Source organism: Mytilus californianus, unplaced genomic scaffold (genome assembly GCF_021869535.1).
Source record: "Mytilus californianus isolate M0D057914Y unplaced genomic scaffold, xbMytCali1.0.p SCAF_7, whole genome shotgun sequence".
Taxonomy (NCBI): Eukaryota; Metazoa; Mollusca; class Bivalvia; order Mytilida; family Mytilidae; genus Mytilus; species Mytilus californianus.
The window spans coordinates 10267994-10292893 of record NW_026262723.1 but is presented as its reverse complement, the minus strand read 5'-3'; the positions used below and the strand labels follow the sequence as shown (position 1 = coordinate 10292893).

General features: G+C 31.8%; 1 protein-coding gene across 1 annotated transcript; it reads right to left on the bottom strand.

The window, feature by feature from the left end:
• Window positions 1–1924: 1924 nt before the first annotated feature.
• Window positions 1925–16163, bottom strand: LOC127708894 (trypsin-1-like). Its single transcript, XM_052214054.1, has 7 exons — window positions 16060–16163; window positions 12084–12193; window positions 10512–10615; window positions 7747–8018; window positions 4667–4809; window positions 3820–3877; window positions 1925–2075 (listed from the first exon to the last, which is right to left on the bottom strand). The coding sequence occupies exons 1-7, from the start codon at window positions 16103–16105 to the stop codon at window positions 1978–1980; spliced, it is 831 nt and encodes a 276-aa protein (XP_052070014.1). The 5' UTR covers window positions 16106–16163; the 3' UTR covers window positions 1925–1977.
• Window positions 16164–24900: the final 8737 nt, after the last annotated feature.

The following is a 24900-nucleotide window of genomic DNA, read 5'->3' as shown; positions in this document are numbered from 1 at the left end:
GTCTAAAGCAACTGGTTTAGATGATGTTGGACCAAATATTTTGAGTATGTGCAGCGATGTCATTGCACCAGCTTTAACATATTTATTTAATCTAAGCATCAAATGTGGTAAATTTCCAAGTATTTTTAAAACTGCAAGAGTTTGCCCAATTTTTAAAAGTGGCGATGCTTGTAATCCTGATAATTATAGACCAATAGCAGTATTGCCTTGTCTCTCCAAAATCATAGAACGACATATAGCTGATAGTTTGTATATATATTTAAATAGTAATGACCTTCTTAATACTACACAGTCAGGTTTCAGACCTAAACATTCGTGCACAACTGCACTTACTAAATTAGTAGATGAATGGTTAGCAAATATAGATAATGGAGAAATAAACGGAGTTATATTTTTAGATTTAAAGAAAGCTTTTGATCTGGTTAATCATATTATTTTATTAAAAAAGCTTGAATATTATAATGTTTCAAACTGTACACTAGACTGGTTTAAGTCATACTTGTTTGAACGAAGTCAACAAGTTAAGGTCAATAACGTCATGTCTAATACTAAATGCATAAAAACTGGTGTACCACAAGGCTCTATCCTTGGCCCTCTGTTATTTATTTTATATATCAATGATTGACCACTGAACATAAAACATTCATTAATAGATTTATATGCAGATGATTCTACATTACATAGTAAAGGTAATAATGTACTTCAGTTAACTGCTAACCTTCAAAATGATATTCATGTAATTGAAAACTGGTGTTCGCAAAATTGTATGAAACTAAATGCCAAAAAGTGTAAATCAATGATTATTGGTTCAAAACAGAGGCTTTATTCAACTGGGAACAGTTTAGATATCAAAATTTCAGATGAGCAAATAGAGAATGTAGATTGTGAAAAACTTCTCGGTTTATATATCGACAAAAACCTAAATTGGAATGAGCGAATAGATAAAATGTCATGTACAATATCAAATAGAATCAATTTATTACAAAAGATAAGAAAATATTTACCTATGCATATACGTATTATTTATTTTAATGCTTATATTCTGCCATTGTTTGATTATTGTTGCAATATATGGGGAAGTTGCTATGAAAGTGGAATAAATAAACTTAATAAGTTATTAAAGAAATCTGCTAGGGTTATAGTAGAAGCTGACATAATGACATCATCCAGTTTGTTGTTTACTAGTTTAAACTGGTTAAATGTGGAAAAACGCATTCAATATCAAAAGGCAATACTTGTATTTGAATCATTAAATGATATGGTTCCTAACTATTTACAAGAAAACTTTCATTTTATTGGTAATCAGAATTATAATTTACGTTCGGCTGATGAAAAACTATTAAATCTTCCGTTACCAAAAACAAACTTTTTAAAGAAAACATTTACATATTCAGGTTCTCAAATATGGAACAGTTTACCAAATGAAATAAAAATGAGTAATACACTTGTATCTTTTAAAACAAAATGTTACAATTTTTTCATCAATTGTGCAAATTAATATGCTTTTTCATTATTATCTAGATACAATTGTATATTGTGTATAATATATCATTATAATATTGTATGTACTTATAAATATGTTATTATTATTTTGAGGACTCTCAGGAAGATTAGTTTTAACTAATGGAATTATCCTCTTGAAATCAAGATTATTTATTTATTTATTTATTTATTTATGGTGATTTTCATTGGGAAGTCAATATCATAATTCAATGGTAAAAAGTAAAATCACAAAAATACTGAACTCCGAGGTAAATTCAAAACGGAAAGTCCCTAACCAAATGGCAAAATCAAAAGCTCAAACACATCAAACGAATGGACAAAAACTGTCATATTCCTGACTTGATACAGGCATTTTCTTGTGTAGAAAATGTTGGATTAAACCTGGTTTTATAGCTAGCTAAACCTCTCACTTGAAAGATCACAAATTTTATATATTTTGTTTCATATATATTTATTTAGAATTTCGTAGAATTTCTAAGCGTTGTTGCCAATCCAATTCAAATATTTATGTACATCTGCGTACACACCAGGTAAGCTTGGTCGAGCGCATCCATATCCCCAGCTGACAATGCCTATAATAAATAAATATGTCTCAAGACTTAAGATTTACAGATGTTCGTTGCTGAAATTAGAAATTTCATAATTGATGTATTTGTCAATAGATAATGTTGTGCCAACTATAATAGATAAGGCCGTGCTAGTCTGGGGGTAGTAAAACCGAATAATTCAACATTTTATAAACGTTTAATTAAAAGAGAGGACTAATTTGTTTTTAAAAAGAAACGGTAAAGGCTGTATAGAATTGCTCAGTAAATATGTTCAGAATTTTACTTCCAAACAAGCATTGTAAAATCAAAATCTAGTTTTCTACTTCCGGTATTACACAATGGCACTTCCAGTTCATATGAAAGGTTGAATCACGTTGATTCTTCACATATTTTGGTTTACATGTACTTTGACATTGAATTAATGCAAAAAAAATACTTCGGGTAAAAACACTGTAACTTTTTTATTCAAAAGTCGTCCAGCCTGAAGACCAAAAGGACTTAAGGTTTTATCAAGTACTTGTATGCAGTAGGAGCATAGGTCAAACATAAATTCAACTTTGACCTCAATTTCAAGGTAAAAGGTCATGGATCTCATATCAACAGATCCCAGTTCCAAAACAAGTATGGATAAGAAGTTATCCTACCAAAAAGCCTATTTTGAATATTAAAGAGAAGAAAACTCATATAAAAAGTCATGTCGCAACTTTTAATGTGCCAAAAACTTTATGTCGATACCTTTTACGGTTTCTGAGTAATTCGACAAGAAAAAACCATGCTTTGACCTTAGCTTTAAATTCTTGCTTTTATTAAAGGTGTCTAGGTCTCTATGACTTACAATTTATGAGTTACCCCAACGAAAACGAAAAGGGCAATAACTCTTTTACTATGTAACCGGAACAATTCGGTCCAAATTTAGCAGATCATTCCGAGAAAGCAACGAACATTTTTGAGAAAAGATTAAAACGATAACTTTTGCGTTTTCTAAGGAGATTTACGAGAGTTAATCCCAAATGTACTATCACATCAGGATATCAGTGTAAAACATTATGTATTTGAAAGCTTTAAACATCTACAGTAGTTTTGTCAATCCATATATGGCGGTATAACACTTAATAATTGTATAAAAGTACAAAATAAATATAAAAAATAAAGAGATGTGGTATGATTGCCAATGAAACAACTATCAACCAAAATTTAAATGAAGTGGATGTTAGCAATTATAGGCAACCATACGGCCTTCAACAATGAAAAAAAATTCATACCGTAGAGTCGGATATAAAAGGCCCCGACATGAAAAATATGAAAGAATTCAATTGAGAAAACTAACGGCCTAATTCATAACAAAACAATTTACGAAAAACAAATATGACATACGTGAACCAACGACAACCACTGAACTACAGTCTCCTGACTTGGGCCAGACACATAAAGAATGTGGCGGGTTAAACATGTTTGTGTGCGCTCAACTATGCTCTTAACATGGGATAGTAGTGTAACAGTACAACATAAGAACAAACTATTAAAATCAGTTGAAAAGAGCTTAAGTCATCAGATCGATACATTACAGAAAAAAATATCTAACAAAAATAGTCCGGACGTGGCAGGTAAAGAATGTTTTGCTTTAAGGAAAATCAAAACATTTTCTCTTTTAATCTCTTTTGGATTTACGATTAGGATATGCTATCTAGCTCATGCTTTTGTCACTTTTCGTTCAAATTGTGTTCTCTTAAGCGTCCATATACTGTTATATTTTTAAAATAAAGCATACCTATAAGATCCCACTCTCCCTGAGAGTTCAAACAAGCATATGGTCCACCAGAGTCTCCCTGTACAAAACAGAATTATAAATCAATTTGAACGATATCTCCTTTTATTCACACACACATATATAAAAAAAAACATAGAATGAGTCCCTACCATCACTTGTTTCCTGTAACTCAGGCTTCAGTACAGGACTCTTACAGCTTTAAGGAATTTATTCCTCCTCTCAAACATCAATATTGAAAAACTTATCAGCGTATAAATTCGTGATAATTTGTATAATGCTCAAGATTATTAGTTCAGTTTGACTACCACATGTCCAGATAAGAATCATTTGACATAATGCTGATGAAGGATATTAGTTATCCGAAATATTTAACATCTGTTCATGATTTTACTTTTTTTTGGTGATGTTGTACCCTTTTAGAATTGCTTGTTATATATTATATTTTGTAGTGTACTGTATCATTATTATATGATCCATCGCCCCGTAAGATTTATCCTTGGCTATTATTCAGACATTTTATATACGTGTGCATGTAAAACAAATTATATATATATAAGTACGTCTGAACCAGTGACAACTCTACAACAGATATATCCATCGGATCACCAGCAGTGATGGTGATACATGGCTGTGTACATTCTGTACATACAACTCGTCTAAACATCAGCCCAACAATGTTAGATCTGTATATTTGCTTTCGCAAATGTAATTGTAAGAACCGAGTGAATATTTTTTTTATCATAAATCAACAATAAATCTGTCTCTTTAGTCGTAAATTGCATAATAAAAATTACCTCGTAAGCACTACCACTGAACATAATACTGCAAACGCAGAAAGTGTATTTACCTGACAAGCATCTTTTCCACCGACATCAAGACCGGCACATAACATTGTGTTTGCATTATAAGCATTACTCAAGTAACCTGTACAAGCTGCATCTGACAGCACTGGTTTGTACACTTCTTGAAGTTTATCAGATGTTGAACCACCTAATAAAAGTAGTATAAATAAAATGAAGTTAAAAATAAATTAACAAAAATAACTCTTATAGGGTAAATTAAAAAAGGGAAGTCCATAAAATCTGACAAAATCTAAAGTGAGACTTAATCAACCAACGGAACGAATGGAAAACAACTGTCATATTCTCGACTTGGTACAGGCATTTTCTGAAGAAAAAAACTCAACTATTGAATTTTCGTTGATCGTATATTTAATTTTTCTCTAATACATTGTAATATTTTGTAAACGCCCTAGCTTTTCTTTGGAAATATATTAACTGAACATATTTACAGTAGGAGTTCAATTCATACAGATAATGAGTGTTTTTTGTTTCTTTTTATTTTTGGCGGCAAGACAAATCGCTTGATTTTGTCATATGCTTCCAAGTTTGTTGAAAAAAAAAACAATAAAAAAGAATTATATTTGTCCACACAATTTAGCAACATCACGTTCACGTATTGCTTGTTAACTTATGGCAAACATTTAGTATTAAGAAAATTGCGAAATTTTATTATTTGAAAAAGTAGTTATATATTGTAGATATGAATAATTAAGTCACACTAAATGGTAAAGTATTATCCTTTATTTATAATAGTTATTGAAATTTAATAAATGCTTTATTGACAATCAATATGTGTTTGTTTGTGCTCTGCATTTTTTCTAATTTCAACAATTTCGCGTATGAATAGTTTTCTCTAACACTTCGCCGTTTTACACTTTCCCTTTATGCTCAATTATTTATTTGTTATAATCGACGTGTGGTTCGCATTGTATCAATTCTTATTTGGTTTTTATTTCAATTTTGTCTCCATTTTTTATTGATTTTGTTAAATTTGCTATTTCGACGAAACGAGCAAAGGCGACCATGCTTGAAGACGTAAAAAAAATTAGCGCACTGAAGAGTACAATATCAAAAATACCGCATTCCAAGGATAAATCAAAACGGAAAGTCCCTTATCAAATGGCAAAATCAAAAGCTCAAATACATCAAACGAATAGAAAACAAATGTCATTTTCCTGACTTTGTACGGGCATTTCCTTATGTAGAAAACGGTAGATAAAATCTGGTTTTATAATTAGCTATGTATGACAGTCATATAGCATTCTATTATATTGACAAGAATGTGTGAGGAAAACAAACATGGACAGTTGTCTCATTGGCAATCATACCACATCCACTTATTTGTATATTATATAGACATAATAAGTAAAAAAAATCAAAAATTGGAGTACAGCAGTCAACATTGTGTTATAATTTTAATCACTATAAAAAACAAACTACAATTTAAATAAAGAAAAACAAAATAACATATGTACTCTATTGACAGAGTACATAATCAGAAATGAAAGACAAGAATACAAAAATGACCATAGCACAATAATACAATGGTGGGATGTATAAATACCTAACTACGCCAAAAGTATAAACCAAAAGTATATATTGATTAAACGTATCGTCCTAACAATGATTAGAGAAACATCTACCGTATTTGATAATCATAATGCCCGAAAATGAGAAAATGAAGTTCTACACGTAAGAGATCTACTTGAAGTTATCTCAAAGTCAATAAGCCAACTGTAGCTGATAAAAGTTTACAAAAATATGTCCGCGCTTATGTCCGTTACTATCTTGATTATTTAGAAGGACTCTATAGTCCACTGTAGATAAGTATAGTCTAATAACTGTAAAACCCACATGTTAACTCTCATAGATGTACAAATATCTACAAAGGCTATCGACTTTACTTCTTGTAGTTTAACAATAAACTCATCATAGATACCAGGATTGAAATTTTGTATTTGCGCCAGACGCGCGTTTCGTCTACAACATACTCATCAGTGACGCTCGAATACTTCGGTAATGGCATGTTCACAATGACAAACTATAACAAAATACAGGGCAACAAATAAGTTATCTCTTGATGACATGAAAATATAATCCTAAAATTTGAAATAATTATTTCAAATTAGCAGATGACTGTATAATTTTCATGTTTGAAATTTTTTTATTATTACTAGTACCATTTACAGATAAAATATTAAGGATTGAATGAACAACTATAGGACTATTTGAATACGGAAAAGACAAAACTTCCTCAAACATTCCTTGATACTTGTATGTGATACATAACGACAAAACATGCCTGGTCATCAAAGTTGTTCTTGAAAATTGCCATGGTTCAAAGCCTGGAAAAACAAGATAAATTCCAACAATCCTCTCATATGAGATGTACAGTTTTATTAAATATGCAACTTCTGCAGTGATCTCGGATGGGAATGAATACACAAAATAAGTTCCAAAATTGTTCTCGTCCACCCCGCATTCATTGTACTAGTTGTGTTTAGAGTATATTGAAAATTTACTTCAATAAACCTTAGATGAAAAAATACACTTTTCCATTGAGATCAATGTTCACCAACCCGTATACTAAAGATAGTTAGTTCAACTCTTTCATTGACTGGCTTTAGACGGGGAGATAATTGTAATATCAGACCATGTATTATACATCACTATGATAGCTACCATTCGATAAAACAATAAAAACATATGAAGTTCAATAAGCCTACTCTTTTCAACAATAAACAAATATCTATATATGAAGCCAAAAACACTACCATAACACCAAATTCCCTAAAGGACAAACTAATTAAATAATTACATAGCTGAAATCAACCACTGATATGTTAGGCTGTCAGGTATTCAGAGTATACTTTAAGAATTCGGTACGGGTAGATGGTTAAAGGTTATACCTGTAATATCTTGATGTCTATCGTTTGGCAAATCGGTACGTTTTAGTAGATTAGTACAATCATTTTCCACACATCTTTTTAAAGTTTATATATTAAAACTTACCAAAAATATGATTTGTTTTACATCGTTTGTACAAATGTTAATTCTTTACTATTAATAACTAATTTTCATTTACCTTCAGAGGTAGTTCCCCATCCTGTTACGACACACTCTTGATTGAAAAAGTCACTGGTTGGTAGTGACGTCACACATATTGGACTGACATCAGCGTTCTCTGTGACTGTTGATACAAGTTTCATGAGTGCAATATCATTGTCAAAGGTTCTTGTATTATATTGATTGTGAGTGGTGATTGATGCAACAGTATACGCTCTCTGGTTTGCCTCATTACCAGATCTTGAATGTACTCCAACGTCGATGGTCCAATCTCCTGGTCTGTTTTCTGTTCTGTTAAGAGATAAGAGTATAGTACAAATTAAATAACAAAAATACCGAACTCCAAGCAAAATTCAAAACGGAAAGTTCCTTATCAAATGGCAAAATCAAAAGCTTAAACACATCAAACGATTGGAAAACAACTGTCATATTCCTGTATTGGTACAGGCATTTCCTTATGTAGAAATGGTGGATTAAACCTGGTTGTATAGATAACTAAATCTCTCACTTGTATGACTGGCGCATAAAGTTCCATTATATTGACAACAATGTGTGAACAAAACAAACAGACATAATAGGTAAAAATGTCAAAAATAGGGGTACAGCAGTCAACATTGTGTCATAATCTTAATCACTATAAAAGCAAACAAATATGTCAACAACGAAAAACAAAATGGCATATAGACAAAGCACATAGGCAAAAATGAAAAACAAGAATACAATAAATGACCAGAGCACAATAACACAATGGCAGGATGTATAAGTAAAGAGCCAAGCCAAAATGATATAAATAAAAATGGACTAAACAGTAAAGGTTATAATTTACAAAGACAAAAAAAAAGAACACTATAACACGTTATCAAGATGATAAACAACGTCAGTACCTAAAATCTATATTTCATGACCATCATGTTTCATTTGTGAAGTTGATACGGAATATTTATCAACAAAGTCTTGGTATCTTCCGATGAACTTTTTTAGAAAAAGGACGAGACTTTCTTTGGCATATTAACCATGGTTTTTCAACCTTCTGCTCAGACACTGGTGACGTTTTATAAAGTCTGAGTAGTAGCTCCAAGCACTTGAATACAGAATGAGTTGGGAAATGTATATCTCATATGCAGGTGCAATTGGTATATTGCTACTAAAGTGGGGGCAATTGATAGTTTCAAAATTAAAATCGTGTCGTTTGTCAGATTTTGGTACTGAGATGATGGCCGCTTATGTCAAATTCGAAGTATAAGTCTAAAAATGAGGGGGAGGATGACGTGTCTTTAATCTAATCATATCATTGAAGTTTCAATATCTGACTAGCAACAAACAGAAAACAATAGTATATTATTCCCAGTTCGATTGTAATCAACTGTCGAAAATTGATTGACAAATGTTATTTACTTGTTACAGCCCTTCAATGGTGTAAACTTTCAATAAAATGTATAAAAGTTATAATGAGGAATGGTGCATGCTAAAGTGGGAGAACTGTATCATATATATATCGTGCAAATTGGAATGCTATATTGTTCAATTTGCAATAATGGTGTATCGTGCCAAGGGATTTATTGGTGATTGGGGTTGATATCTTCGTAATATTCTCCTTTAAAAATATTGAAATTTTAAGAAAAAAGGAAAATCACAAAAATACTGAACTCCGAGGAAAATTCAAATCGGAAAGTCCTTAATCAAATGGCAAATTAAAAGCTCAAAAACATCAAACGCATGGATAACAACTGTCATATTCCTGACTTGGTACAGGCATTTTCTTATGTAGAAAATGGTGGATTGAACCTGGTTTTATAGCTAGCTAAACCTCTCACTTGTATGACAGTCGTATCAAATCATCCTTTTTCTGAAAATAAATCGCAATATGAGCAATCCTGATTCACTGGTTGATTGATTGGTTATTATGTGTATATCTCCAGACTAGAGTACTTTTGAAGAGTGTTCTTAGTGTATAATTAAATTGTGACTGGTAATTTAGTTGGGAGCTTTGACGTATAATGCAGGACTGTACAACAATAAATAAAATATTTGCTACATGTACAGACAACAGTTATAACTTGTAGCAAAAACTTCATTATAGTAAAAAATGAAAACAACACGTTATAAATTTCATGCGTCCGAAGCGCTTTTCTGGATTTACCTTCATCAGGAACGCTCAAAGCCAAATATTTGAAAGCCAAGGATGTATAAGGACTGAAAATGTTGAAGAGCTATAAACCAAAAATGACTTAAAAAATAGCCAAATCCATCTAAAGCCAATTTTGCCTGAGGGAGTTGAAACCTTAGTTTTTTATAATTTCAATATTTATAAACGGGCAATTTTATAAAGTTTGTTATAAATCATGCGAGTACCGAAGTACTGACTACTGAGCTGATGATACCCTCGGGGACTGATAGTCAACCAGCAGAGGTATCGACTCGGTGCTGTAAGAAATGAAAACATGCATCCGAGGCGCTTTTCTGGATTTACCTTCATCAGTAATATAGGTTATTCTGAAAGAGTTTATTGAAGTGTATATTTAGCCGAATTACAAACAAACTGAATAAAGTCCGAATGGTTTGATTCCGAATGGTTTGATATTAATTTTCTGATCGAAAGGCAGACTTTACACGCAAATCTTCGTAACAAAACTTGTATTTGATCAATTCTTATAAAATTCAATAAAATGTTGTTTAGATCAGAAGTTCATCATCATTTACAAAAGTGTATTAGAAGCAATAATGCCCATCTCTATGTAAAATTGTATAACTGTAAATCGATAATAAACAAAAAATAAAACGTACCCATCAACACAGTGGGCAGCTGTTATAACAACAAGATCTCCAGCGTTATTTCTGATTAAGGAACCTCCACATGTCAGGGTACTTGTTCTGTACCTCATCAAAACCTACATAATATGCAATATTTGCAGATGTTAAATATTAAGGTATACATTTATGACAAAACATAGTAAATCTATGTTCAATACTGTTTCATCTTCCATTGTATTTTAGATATGAACTAACGTATCTCATTTATCTTTGACACATGCATCAAAAGAATCTGTATAAAACGTTAAATTCATTTATTTTCCCTAATAGGGTTAATTACGAAATAAAATTAAAAATTGCATATTTAGTCTTATATCATATCCTTTTATCCAAAGTTTAAATTCATAAAACCACGTTTGGTTACCCTTATATTACAAGGCATAATAATACATGGACACGGACAAAAGATTAAACAATATCTTATAAGTAAGAAACAGGCGAAAGATACCAAAGGGACATTCAAACTCACAAGTCGAAAACAAACTGACAATGCCATGGCTAAAAAAAGAAAAACACAAACAGACAAACAATAGTACACAAAGCACAAAATAGAAAAACTAAAGACTGAGCAGCACGAACCCCAACAAAAAATGAGGGTGATTTCAGGTGCTCCGGAAGGGTAAGCAGATCCTGCTCCACATGTGGCACCCGTCGTGTTGCTCATGTTAGTACAAACCCGATGATAAGTCTAACTCGGTAGGTCACATTCGATGAAAAGGGGACAACTGGAACATATCCGTTGTCATATGTGAAACGGACATTCCATAACGGTCAACCAACTCGTGAAGAGATGCTACAAACACATGAAACACATTGACAATAGGTCTTCAAAACAGCGAGAAAAATCCCGCACCCGGAGGCGGGCTGTAGCTAGCCCCTAATAAATATTGTATACTAATTCAGCGAAAATAGACGTCACACTAAATTTCGAATAAAATTGAGAATGGAAATGGGGAATGTGTCAAAGAGACAACGACCCGACCATAGAGCAGACAACAGCCGAAGGCCACCATAGAAACATAGAAATGAACCAAAATTAAAAAAAAACATACAAGACTAACAAAATCTAGATTTCCAATTTTGCATCCCTATTGCAAACATTTAAGTTTTGTAGACATAATCCTGATTACATATTTCGCCTTCCCGGTGCTTTTTTATGGACAAATTACAAATTTAGCATTTCCGATTCGGAAATGTGACCCATATGCGTCAAAGATTTACTTATCATGTAATGTAGTAAACGAAATCTTGATAAATAGGTATAACAGTCATGAGAGTCTTTTGTATGCTTTATTTTATAATTCCTTAGAGACTCAAATATGTTTTTTCGGCTACTGTGTTTTTTCTAAAGGCGCGAAAGAGAGCATGCATATCATTAAAATATTTTATTAAAATTTGTAAAGCTGAATTTCAAAACCAAAAATAACCTAACAAAAGAAGAAATATTTTTTCATAAAAAAATGACACGTTGAGAACTTCAACTTCTTTGATTAACTCGGTTAAACAGATGACCTATAATGCCAAAAATCTAAAATAAAAACATACCTGCCATGGCCAACTGTGCGGAATGGACTCTTTGCCTCCAACAATATATGTAGATTTATGAGGTGCGGTTGTTTGTTTTCCACATCCTGTATTTTTACCACTCGGTGCACCTATGTTTTAAGAAATTATTATCTTAGAAGATTAACACAACTCTTAAAATTTCTAGTTCCTGTAAACTCTCGCAAAGCGTAAATGCTGACATAGCTGATATGTATCTTTTTTTCATAATACCAGTTCTATGTTTAGGATTTTTGAATTATGAAAAATGCACGAAATTTCAGATAATAATGAGTAAAATATTCATGCACATTTATCTTGCTTAATACAGAAATTAAGAACACAGTAGTTTAATTAATTTCAAATCTCCTACATCGACTTAGAAGATGCAAATCAAGATAACAAGATGCGATTGCGTCAACAGAATATAGGGTCTCATGCTACCAAAAACAAACGAAATATAATAGAAATATGTGTGTTTTACCAAACACAATGCCAATTAAACATATAAGTACGACTGCCTTCATATTTCAAGTATGTAGTACTATAGTCTAACAAGCTCTCCTTATAAAGTGTTGACTTGATCGTGGATGCAGTCACGACCAGGCAATGGAACACAAAAGAGGGGTTAGAATCAATAAAAAAGTCATTAACAACCTACTTTGTAATAAAAATCAGTTTAACTCGTTAATACTATTGGACTTTGTATTAGTACAAATGAACATATTTGTAAAAAATGGTTGTCAAATCGTTCTCAATTTTTTAAACACATATTTTTAAAACTTTCCTCCCTTACCATTCTAAATTTGGACGATTTCAGCATCTGTAATTTGACACATATAGGTAATGATAATATCATTTTATAATCATTTGAACTAATATTTATAGTTTGCGGTAACGTGACTTTAATAGACATAGTCCTACTTCGTATAAAGCTAGTCAATTCCAGGGCTTTCTTTACATATTTCATAATAACACTACAAATACTTGGCTAAAAACAGAAAATTGGCGTCATAGGTTACACGGTTACCTGCATGAAAAGGGCGATAACACATTTGATTCTTATAGAATTGAAAGAGAAAATGCTGGATGTGTAATTTTTCTCCATGGAGGACATTCATTCTTAAAATTAAAGAAATACGAGTGAGTAATGAAGCAAACAGATATATAAAACACAGCAAGATGATTCAAACATATGTGTATTTTTTAATCATCTTTGAAGCTCGAAATGTTCAAGACTTAAGATTTGATTTGAAGTAGACCAGGGAAAAATGTGCTATTAAGACCATAATCTAAAGACAAGGAGAAGCTGGTTTTTTTTAGTGATTTATCCTCGCTACTTAAAATTGGGTAATTGACAGAACAAAGCAAAAGCTGTACAAAGAAGAATGTAACTTTTGTTTTGAAAACCGGTATACTACTGTTGCCTTTATTAAGCACAGAACAGAAACCAATTTTATTTTTAAGTATAAAATATTTATTTGAGTGACCTACATTGTCATTGATAAGCACACATAAATAAGTCATGTACAATTGTCACGTTGTAGTTTATTATTAACATGTACTTTGAACTTTATACCTAGTTTTTGGAATATAAATTGACATACACTAAAGGTGGGCAGGTAAGTCATATGCAAGTATACTCAAAACAAAAACAAAAACTTATAAAGAACGCTTGCATAGAAATTACAATTTCAATAGCCAGACTGGGACACATGATACACTAATGAATTATAAAGAGCACACCAACAATATAAATGCAACGTTTGCTGTTTAGGCAACACACTTGTTCACCTTATCTGAATATTATTGTTGAAATTGACAGACTAGGATCTATTACAAACGTGACAATTTCAACTCCCCACTTGCCAATCTCCCATTATCAGTTATAACATACCGTCTGTCGCATTGCATGGCGTTTAAAATCTCAATTTATAAGTTACGCGCCTCCACGTTCACATTTATAAGGATGTGCTTGTTTTAACAGGGGTTTGTGGAAAAACCATTGAAATCCACACTACACAAATGCTATGGTCAATATCACGAATTGGTTAACTGATACGATGTGTATGTGTCTTACATTTGTTTTTCTAACTCATCAGAGGAGACATCACTAGTAAACTAATTTTGATCTGAAACGGTCATTTTTGTTCTGACAAGCTCTTACATTTGTAAAACAATGGAGAATAAAATATTAAGTCTTTTTCAGTCTTTCCGTCCAGTTTCATACTTATCCACTGCGGTTCATTTAGTAATGTTTTGAAATTTTGTTTACAGTCAGAAAATACTTGTTCAGTCTATGTTCAGCTTGTTCAGTAGTTGCTTTTTACCTGTACATTACACTAGTCATTTTGGGGGCCCTTTATAGCTTGTTGTTCGGTGTGAGCCAAGGCTCCGTGTTGAAGGCCGTACTTTGACCTATAATTGTTTACTTTTTACAAATTGTATGTCATGCTGAACTTTATTTTAAATAATTAGTAAATTCGCTTGCTGTTATTTTCAGTACGGTTCGGTAGCTTTTTAAATAATTCAGTATGTTGTTGATATATAGAAATAAGAAGATGTGGTATGAGTGCCAATGAGACAACTCTCCAACCAAGTCACAATTTGTAAAAAGTAAACAATTTACATAGGAAAACAATCTCTGCTCATTTTAACGGTATTTACCGAACCCTCATAGTTAACTCACCATGACTGGTCATGATAACAATATTATCAACCATAAATAAACTAACGTTGATTTCATGAGACTTGGACAGTTGAATATTTGACGATCAGGAAAAAAGGCACTGCATTGATTCAATGCAGCCTGTTGTTCAGTGGTTGTCCTTTGTTGGTGTGGTTCATAGGTGAATCTCGTTTCTCGTTTTTTATATAAATTAGACCGTTGATTTTCTTGTTTGAATTGTTTTACAGTAGTCATTTTGGGGCCCTTTATAGCTTGCTGTTGGGTGTGAGCCAAGGCTCCGTGTTGACCTATAATTGTTAACTTTTTATACTTTGTGACTTGGATGCTTAATATTGCTAAACATGTCCATATAATATATATGATATAGCTACTTTAGACAAATGACAATAGATATGGCCGCTAAATCATCTCTGTAAATACATTGTATATAAATATTGCTTGTCATATCCAAAGGTATTTCTCGGTAACTGATTAACAAATGCTTAAGATCCATTGTGCCCGAACAGTAATGCAACGCTATTATATTGTCCGGAGAAAACAAATCCTATTTGATTTCTTTTATTTGAAGATAATCTAATTAAGAATACCATGCTAAGCCTTGTAATTAACAAAAAATGAAAATTTGCTAATATACTTCCAATACCCTACATATAAGGTAAACCTAAGTGTTAGTTTGGTACAAAAAAAAAACAACTTATAAAGCTGATGTCACGTGTGATTAAAATAGTTGCATTTGATAGTTGTTAAACAGGTGAAGAAAATGTTTATAAAAGAAGCCGCAACTGCTCTAAAGGACCATTTATTATTCATATAATGTACAGAGAAAAATAACCACACCGTTTAATGTTTTTATAATATAACATTTTCAAGGAATTAAAGGATGTTGGATATCAGGAATACACAGCTGCTGGTAAAAATCATAGCATACACTAACATAATAACAATCGCCAGGTAACATAATATGTTATTAGCTTGAATGGAACTCCCTCAAGTAACATTGACTTGCGTTATATTCCCCTTTTTGTTAGATCGCTATATCCTTGTATTAATACGATTTGTGACGTCACATCTTTTCGCAATTAATGTGCAGTATACAGTTAAAACAAAAACATCGTGTAACTTTGAATCACTTACTTGAAATAATCGAAATGTTTGGTAGCAATGAATGGTTAACTACAAATGTATTTGTTTGATTTATATATATACAGACGTTAGAATGTGTGTATATATATATGGGCATCGTATCACGATATGAAAACTAACTTAAATCACTATTTAAAAAACACCTACCGAATGTTATTCCAATTACCGCAGCAAATAAAGCCAGGAGTTTCATGATGAATAAGAATTTGACAACTGCTTATCACCAATGCCCAATCTATTTAAATGGAAATATATACCGTATCGTATGGGGGCACAGTTTGTTTGAGTTTTTATATTGTTTATGTTTCCTATCATCTGTCAAATCTTGCTGTCCTTATTTAATTCATTTGGCTTTTTATTTTCAGTTGTTTCACATCTATACCGGATTTGTTTTTATATCATCAATAACATATAAGTTTTGTCATTTTCCTTACACTTATCCCTCGTTGTCCTCTGCTTTCTCTTATCTCTAGCCTGGGTTATGAACTTGGAAATCACGTAGAAACTAGACTAAAGGTTAAACTATCTTGTAATATAGATTCCTGTTTGGGATACATGAATGTATATAAACATTATATAATACCGGTACCAGCATTGTATGAGAGATTTAACTTTGATACATTTTGACATCAGTTTCAAGTAATGACAATTAAGTCTAAAATGAAATATCAAAACCTGATTGAAAAAGTATAAAATTCACTCCTGAAAAAAAAAACATTTCGTAATTTTTTTGCTATTTTGTATTTGCAACAATTGTTTTAAAAATGTCAACACATCATTTATTATACATTTTGCACAATTTCAGCAATATTTCAAAAACGTAGAAATCATTCATTTATTGCGCGCTTTTTAAATATTGTAACAATTGGTTCAAAAGATGTCGAGACGTGAATGGCCGAATGTTCTAAGTAGTTGATCTAAAGCAATTACTAGCGTGTCAACACTAATGTTGTGAGTTCAAGTTCCGTTCAACACTGATCTAAAATGACCAGCATTACAAATTTTTCTACCAAAGGTCATTAGTTCTTTCTGTGTAGTCCAGCTTTCTCCACCAATAACAACTTTCCACTATGATGAAGTATATAGTCCTTAAAGTTGTGTAAAACGCAATCAATCGGTCAATCAATGAAAAGATGCCAGTGACAGATGAAAACTGGTCCTGATACATTTGGTGCCTCGAAGAATCGCTTTTCTGGGTTAAACTTAATTGAATACGCTGAAATCTAAATATTTGTAAGCAATGAATGATACATACGCTAGAAGGGGAGGATCTTCATGGACCTAAAATAAAATAGCAAAATTTGAATGAGGGAGTTGAAAACTTAATTCTTCATTTAACTGGTCAAGAACCGACAAAGTAGTAATGACATGCTTTAAAGACTCATTTATTTTGTTCAGGATCAGTTTATATATTAGTTAATTGCACTTTATTTATTGATGTTATAACTCTCATGGGCTAAATTGACCATAGACAAAATTGATGATTTTGATAAGCATATCCAACTAAGTCAGACATCACGTGACTTTTGTGACGTATACTAGCCGCCATTTTGTATTATATTGCCCCATATAAAATGCATAGGTGCTTCAATAAAGTTTAGTTTTCTCATGAACCTGACCCGTTTTCTAACTTTTGCAAATCAATCCTTGATATTCAAACATATTTCTATCAAACAATGTTGGTCTTAACAGTTTAATTTTTGATTAAATTCTGTCACTGGAGAATCGTAAAAACATGTACTTTTTCTCGTTATTTCTCCGTTGACTCAATGCTAAATGTACCGATACCCATGTCTACTTGTATAACAAATAAAGAAATTCCGTTAATAAAAATAAAACTTTGCAAATCGATTAAGTATATTCAAACATATATCTGGCGAAAAATACTATTTAAAACAGTTTAATTTCTGGGCAATTTCGGTCAAAAATCGATTTAAAAAAGTGAATATTTCGGGATTTTTCAAAATGGCGGATGATGTATATGGAAATGTTGCATCAAATCGAGGATTTGTATAGTAAGACTTTCCTTGATTTAATTTAATTTTCATGTAGAATCTCTGATGTTTCTGTTATTTTCTTTGGTGATATTTCGATATGATTGATTTCAAAATTTATTGATTAAAAAAATATTATTTTAAGTGTGACATGGGAACATTTTATTTTGACAGATATCCAGGATAGTTAACAATAAAATTTATAATAAAATTTTCTCTCTTCTTTTTTTAAAAGGTTTTTTTCCTGTTTTCTGTATAATTTATCTTTCTTTAGAAATATATTTATACATTCCTTTTAGAACAAAAAAATATTTACGTCCCAAGAGAGAAAAAAATCCCAACAATTATTATAGATGAATATTCCATACCTTCAAAATCCCATCACTTGACGAACAGGTGAACTCTGACTTTGGATGTAATGTTACATAACAATATATTGTCAGGTAGACGTGCAAACCAAAAGCAACCAGGTGACATTAAACATCCTGTGTATACATGTATTACCAGAGTTTAAATTTTGTGATATACAAAAGTTTTCATAACTGTACAAATAAATATCTTCTCTTCCCCGTGTCAAACCAGAAGAAGTATGTATCATAATAAACTTTAAGAAAATATGAATATTATAAAAAAAAATCTTTAAAAAAATAATTTTTGCTTTAAAAGATAATCAAACTAATATTTATGTTTCTATAATTATTTTAAAGAAATATATTGATTCAAATTTTAATTTAAATGGATTTTGTATTATTTCGTAAAAAATTAAACGAGATTTCATTGAATATGATTTTATTATTTATTTTTTTAATTCAATATTTTAAGCAAAATCCAGGCATTCAATAAATCGATATAAAGTTAAACTTGTGTAAAAAAATTTGTTATTGTATACATTTCAACAGATGCTCTGATTTCAACAACATTGTATACCCGACAATATTTATCGACAGAGTTATCGGTCCTGAATAGGACTGATATAGTTGGGTATGGCATTTTTTTTTTATTCTGATGCGAATACATGTTGTTTTTACTTGGTTTCTCACATCCTTGATAACAAATGTGAATCTAATAGAGTTTATTGTTAGAAACCCTATATCAAACATTTATATCCAATTTTCATGACGTAATAAATACACAGAAAACGTTCATAATAAGGGAAAAAAGACACCAAAGGGACAATCAAAATCGTAAGTCAAAGAAAAACCGACTATGTCATGGCAAAAAAATTACGACAAAAAGACAAACAAATTTCCGCAAAACACTATATACAAAACTTAAGACCAAGAGCGCGAACCTGAACCGGGGGACTTCAGTTGTTCAGGAAAGGTATGCAGATCCTGATCCACAAAATCTACCCGTTGTGTTGCTAATTGCAAGTACGATTGAATGTCTAATTCGGTAATGCCACATTTTCGGAAAAGATGAGAATCGGAACTATCCATGGTCAACTGTGACAACCATAATCTTTGACGTAGTAACTATTGGATTATTCGCTAATATTAATATCTGTTGGTTTTCAAATTAGCTTTTCTATCAAAAAACTTCTGAAAATCTTGAAAAAAAACGATTTAGTGTGTAACTTTAAAGATGTCGCTATACTTGTTTTTGAAGTTTTGTCAGATTTTCGGAATCTTCTAGTTTTATCGATGTAGTGCCAATAAAAAATTTGACCGCTAACTACTACTTTTCTTTTCATAATTTTATTACATATAGTTTTAAAAGCCGTTTTGGTATTTTTTCATAGTTTTTGAAAGAAAAAAAAGTGCCAATGTTGAATGTACGAAATATCTAGAGAGAATCGCTCCTCGCCAAATTTTCAATAATTGATTATATCTATAAAAAAAAACACGGACGCTGACCATTCTTTTTTGTCTGCTTTTTAAGTTCCGTTATTTAATATATACTATCACAACTTATAACAGTCTCTTTAAAAGCTTGTTTTTTTAAACGGAGGAGCAAAACATCCTTCAAGATAAAATAACATGCATTTACCACTGCTTAAAAAAACAATAAGGTTTCAAAATCATGTGGAATTTAAAATCGTCTGTGAACAGAACATCTGAATTAGTTGATGAAGGATTCAAATAACAAAAACCGTCTGTAGAGTGTGATAACATTTTGTGAGGGAATTCGATGTTTGCTATACCACAGTTCATTTCAACGCACGTTATGACAGTATAAATATACCAATCAGAACAGTGTTTTGAGAAATGATATCACTGTGTATCCATGTATAATTTGTGAAACATTAAATGTTTTAAAAGGGTGAATTTTCTGTATAAAGTCAAACATTATGTAGACTTTTGAAGTCCAAACTTTCTATTGCCTTAAATACGCAAATGAAAGATCCGAAAACTATACCAATACAGAACGACACGTTTCTGAAATTATGGCAAGAGTTTTGGTCGTTTTTGAAAAAAACATGAACTTAAAATATCTGTCATTTTCTCCCTACCCAGTTTATCCCTATTATTATACTTCATGTCAAAATGCCAGATTTTGATTGGTAAATACGAGGGAGACAATTTACTCTATCCCATGACAAATACTCTATTACCCTTCACGGAGACGTTTGCTCAAGTGTGCGCTTTAATAAACACGGTTGATTGTTATATACAAGACGACATAGTTTATTACTTTGAATTTGAAATTTAATAGACAGTCATAACAGAACATTCAGTGTATTAAATTAAATAACACATATCTGAGAGGGTGATAGAGCAGATTGTTACCCCTCGAAAAGACATTGTCAACCTTGGCTTCGCCTCAGTTGACAATGTTTTCTCGGGGTAACAATCTGCTCTATCACCCTCTCAGCTATGTGTTATTTATATATTACTTATTATGATGTGGACCGGTCATTGTTATTGTCTCATACGCAATTTGATTGGATTAAGTTACTAATAGTTTACCTACAAACTGTTTATTTTTTTTCATACACGTATATTGATTAAATCAGAACATGCATGAATGTGTACAGTAACTTAATTGACCTTCAAACTGGACACTGGACGAGTCCATATTATTTTTTATCAATGAAACTAAAGGTATAAAAGGTAAGAATTGCCACTTCTCATATTTTCACAAAATGTTCTACATACAGAGTAGATAAATCATTTTTTAAATAGCCTATTCCGGAGAAAAAAGAGAAAGTTTACAAATCAGACGTTTTATTCCTTTAAACAAGTCATTTTTCGAAGAGAAATGCCGAAAACATGTTATGCACGGCTAATTTCACTCTCATTATAATGTTATAATTACAATTAACCCCAAACAAAAGTAGTCAGTAGATAAAGTCAAATATATCCGATCTGCCTATTTTTGGACATCAAAATTCAATACGATCGTTTTAAGGTCAATTTCGTCTACCTCACAAAATCTTGTTCGGCACTATAGCTTTCATAGAAAAGTTCTTGGTAATATCTATAATTCTGATGACGGGGCTTATTAACGACCTTGACTGGCTATAAAGCCCTCGCACGGTCGGTAATCTATAATACTAAAATAACGAGGTCCAATTTGTTAGCCGACATGACGGAAAAACGACGAATCAAAGAATTCATCTTTATATATAACTAATATAGGACAATGGTGTTGATTAAAAATTACAGCATTCCAGGCCCTTTCTTTTTCCACATAATTAATATTACCAATAATTAACAAGTTCCGTGTCGAATCAGAATCCCATACCAATGTTATATTTTACCCGTTACCTAATCTGTACGTTCCACCCCTGACGGGCGCACCACCAAATGGTGTATTTAGGATTTGCTATATAAACACGTGTCATAATCACACCTGAACTTCGTCATTACCACTAAATACAACCATTGTCACATGAATTTTCCGGTTGTGGAGAAAACTGTACACCTTTAGTTTTAATCAGCATAAGGCGTAGTTACTTTAATTCATTCACGGACACGGGATGTCGCGGGTGTGTTCTAGTATACATATATAATGATGAACCTCTGTTTACATTCATACTTATGTCACAACACGCTCCATTTTATACTACATGTATGCCATCTAAATGATACCAGTTTAATCGATAATGGTACATGCATGGACAACTTTTTCAATTTTATGTCGATCTATTATTAATATCTTTCTGATACATATTGAATGTTTGGTAATGGGGATCCAGCTATTTTTGTAGTCGAGCAACCATCCATAATATGATTATGCGTAATAATTTTTGCATGTAATACATTATTTTGTATGTGTAAAAGGCTAAAACTTTTCCAAAAATTCTATAATACTTCACATGCTTGTTGCATACAGACGGTGCGATTTTAAGTCACATTGTGTACAAATCCGAACACTTTTGAATAATTTTATTTGAAGAGAGTGTCTTGAAAACGAAGTATTTCGATAGATTACATTACTCAGCAAGGGTGCGTACTAATTGATATGTGGGGTGCATCCGATACAGTTTCAAGGGAGTTAACTATTGGCGCGACCGACGTTAATGCATTCGAATTCCCACAAAACGTCACTTTCGGCGGGACGTCATGCGTGTAATTTTCCATAATAAAAATACCGTTTGAACGGTATTTAGTATAAATGCTCCAACTTGTGTTTCTTACACACGTCAACTTCTATGCCTTGAAGATTAGTGCTTTTTATTCTAACACTTTGATATATAAAATCATAAGAAATTAAACACTTATTACTGTTTCTGTTGTCCTCGTCTTGAAGCTTCTGTGAGGTCTTGAATAATGAAGTCAACAAAATATCGTATAGTGAGTAATCTCAAGACGACTGACTCTTTTGGTGTAAACATAATGCATGCCAATTATCATTTTTATTATCATTCATTCCTGATCGAATTTTGATTTGGATTCGATTTTCTGACAGCACACAACAAATAGTTTTACGGCGCATTTTAGTAACAAGCAAAGTCAATATCAATTTCTGTCAAATTTCATATCAAAAGTTCAGATAGCGCAAAAATCCAGTTTTAATCATTGTAATTCCACATCAACACATCAAAAGAAGTAAATTTCCTTACGGAACATTTTATTCCATTTGTTTTTGTCAAATATGAGAGGTCGCGACAATAATGGTATGCCGCAATTATTAGCGATGATACAACTTTTAAAATAATATATAGTAATTTACTAACATAATTACGCTTAATGAAAGTATTCCGATTTTAATCGAAACTTTTACAAAAAAAAAACATGAAATACTGGTTATTACGAGGAGAATGTATGCCAATATAATAGTACAAAACCAAAAGAGATAGGGCCAGTTTTCCATAAATTTATTACACACTGATAGTCTTTTTTCAAAGGTCTTTAAATCTGTTAAAAAATTATCACATCTATACTTTGGGGTTTCCACAACACTATATGGTATTTCTTAACATTTATTAACCAGATTATAAATGCTTTAAGTGACTTGCTTTAAAATTCTAATTTCGGACAGTACATGAATCTATACTATTAAATGAGAAGACCTCATTTTGTGTGTCGCTTCTCTTCCTTCCACAATAAATTAACCATCATGCCTTTGTGTCCTATAGGTACCATGCATAGTCGCATTTGTCATCCTTGCTTATGATTATTCCCTTTGGGTTATTTGAGGAGGAAAATGAAAATAAAGACGTCCGGATATTGTTTCCGTCATCAAACGGACTTTTTTAAAAGTCATAGACAAGACTTCCGTTTAGAACTGTTTAAAATTACACATTATTTTCATAGGTACTTGGGGACAGGACAATTATTATTGCCTTTTCTGTATACTATGAGCATACATATACTATAAATAAAGTGTATTTGCTATGTACTATCAATTCCAAGTTTACTATCAACGGCGGTCATATATTATATAGAGATTATAGTATATGTATGTTCATAGTATACAGAAAAACGCGAAAATAATTGAAATTAATAGAGAGCAAAAAAAACAGCGGATTTTGAAAAAAAAAATGGGGAGGGCTAAAAAAAATTGTCCTGTTCCTAAGTACCTATGACTTTTGATACCTTTCCCTGAAATTCTCCAGTCATAAAATCTTTTACAAAAACTTATCCTACAACAGTTTCCATACTTTCAACCCGCGATTTCGCGGGTGTGTTCTAGTATGTTTTATATTTGGGAGATGAATAAAAAAAGACACAAAAACTAAAACCAAAGTTAAGAGGCATTTATAGGTAACATGTCCCGTTTTCAGATATACATTGAATCATTTTTGCCAGATCAAAAAATTATGAAATATTTCAAATTTATTGTAAAGTTTTCCTTAACTGTAATCATTCACCCGAATAACAGTTTGATTTTATGAATAAATGTGAAATTATTAAAAGCGATTAGAATGTGAATAAAATATGTTTTGGGTGTGTGTCAATGAAACAGCAGCCCACCAACCAAAACAAAAACATCTAGGGGTCAACATATGGTCTTCAACAATACACGAGTGTGTACAATTCCGACATGTCTTTCTCTAAATTGCCGCGAGTCTTTAAAGTAAGCCGTAAAAAATTTCAACAGTCCGCAATAACTATACCGGAGATGTTTTTACTTGGAAAATGATAGAGAGGTATTTATGATCAGGGACTTTTAGTAGAGAAAGTCCCTGTTTTGATACACATTTTTTTTTATTTCCAAAACAATATTATAATAATTCAAGGTAGCTCTTTATAAGCAATATATAAACACTTGGAAAATATCGCCGATAACCTTGCAAGGGTAATTGGCGGGAGACGTCCAAATTGTCAGCCAGCGACGTCGTGCATTTTGGCGCTAACGTTGAGGTTACCAAGGGGGGACGCAATTTTTAGGATAAATCGCGATTTATCTTCGAATCCAGCACGGTGACATATGTTTTTATTTGCTATTTGGAGAAAGCATGACAAAAGACAGTTAATGTAGAAAAATGATATTATAAGAACCTCTCGATTTCCACATTTTAAGGTAAAAAATATCCCACTTTGAACATCTTATCAATAATTCTAAGCATGGCTTGAATAATTAACTAGTCATTCTTGGCGGGATT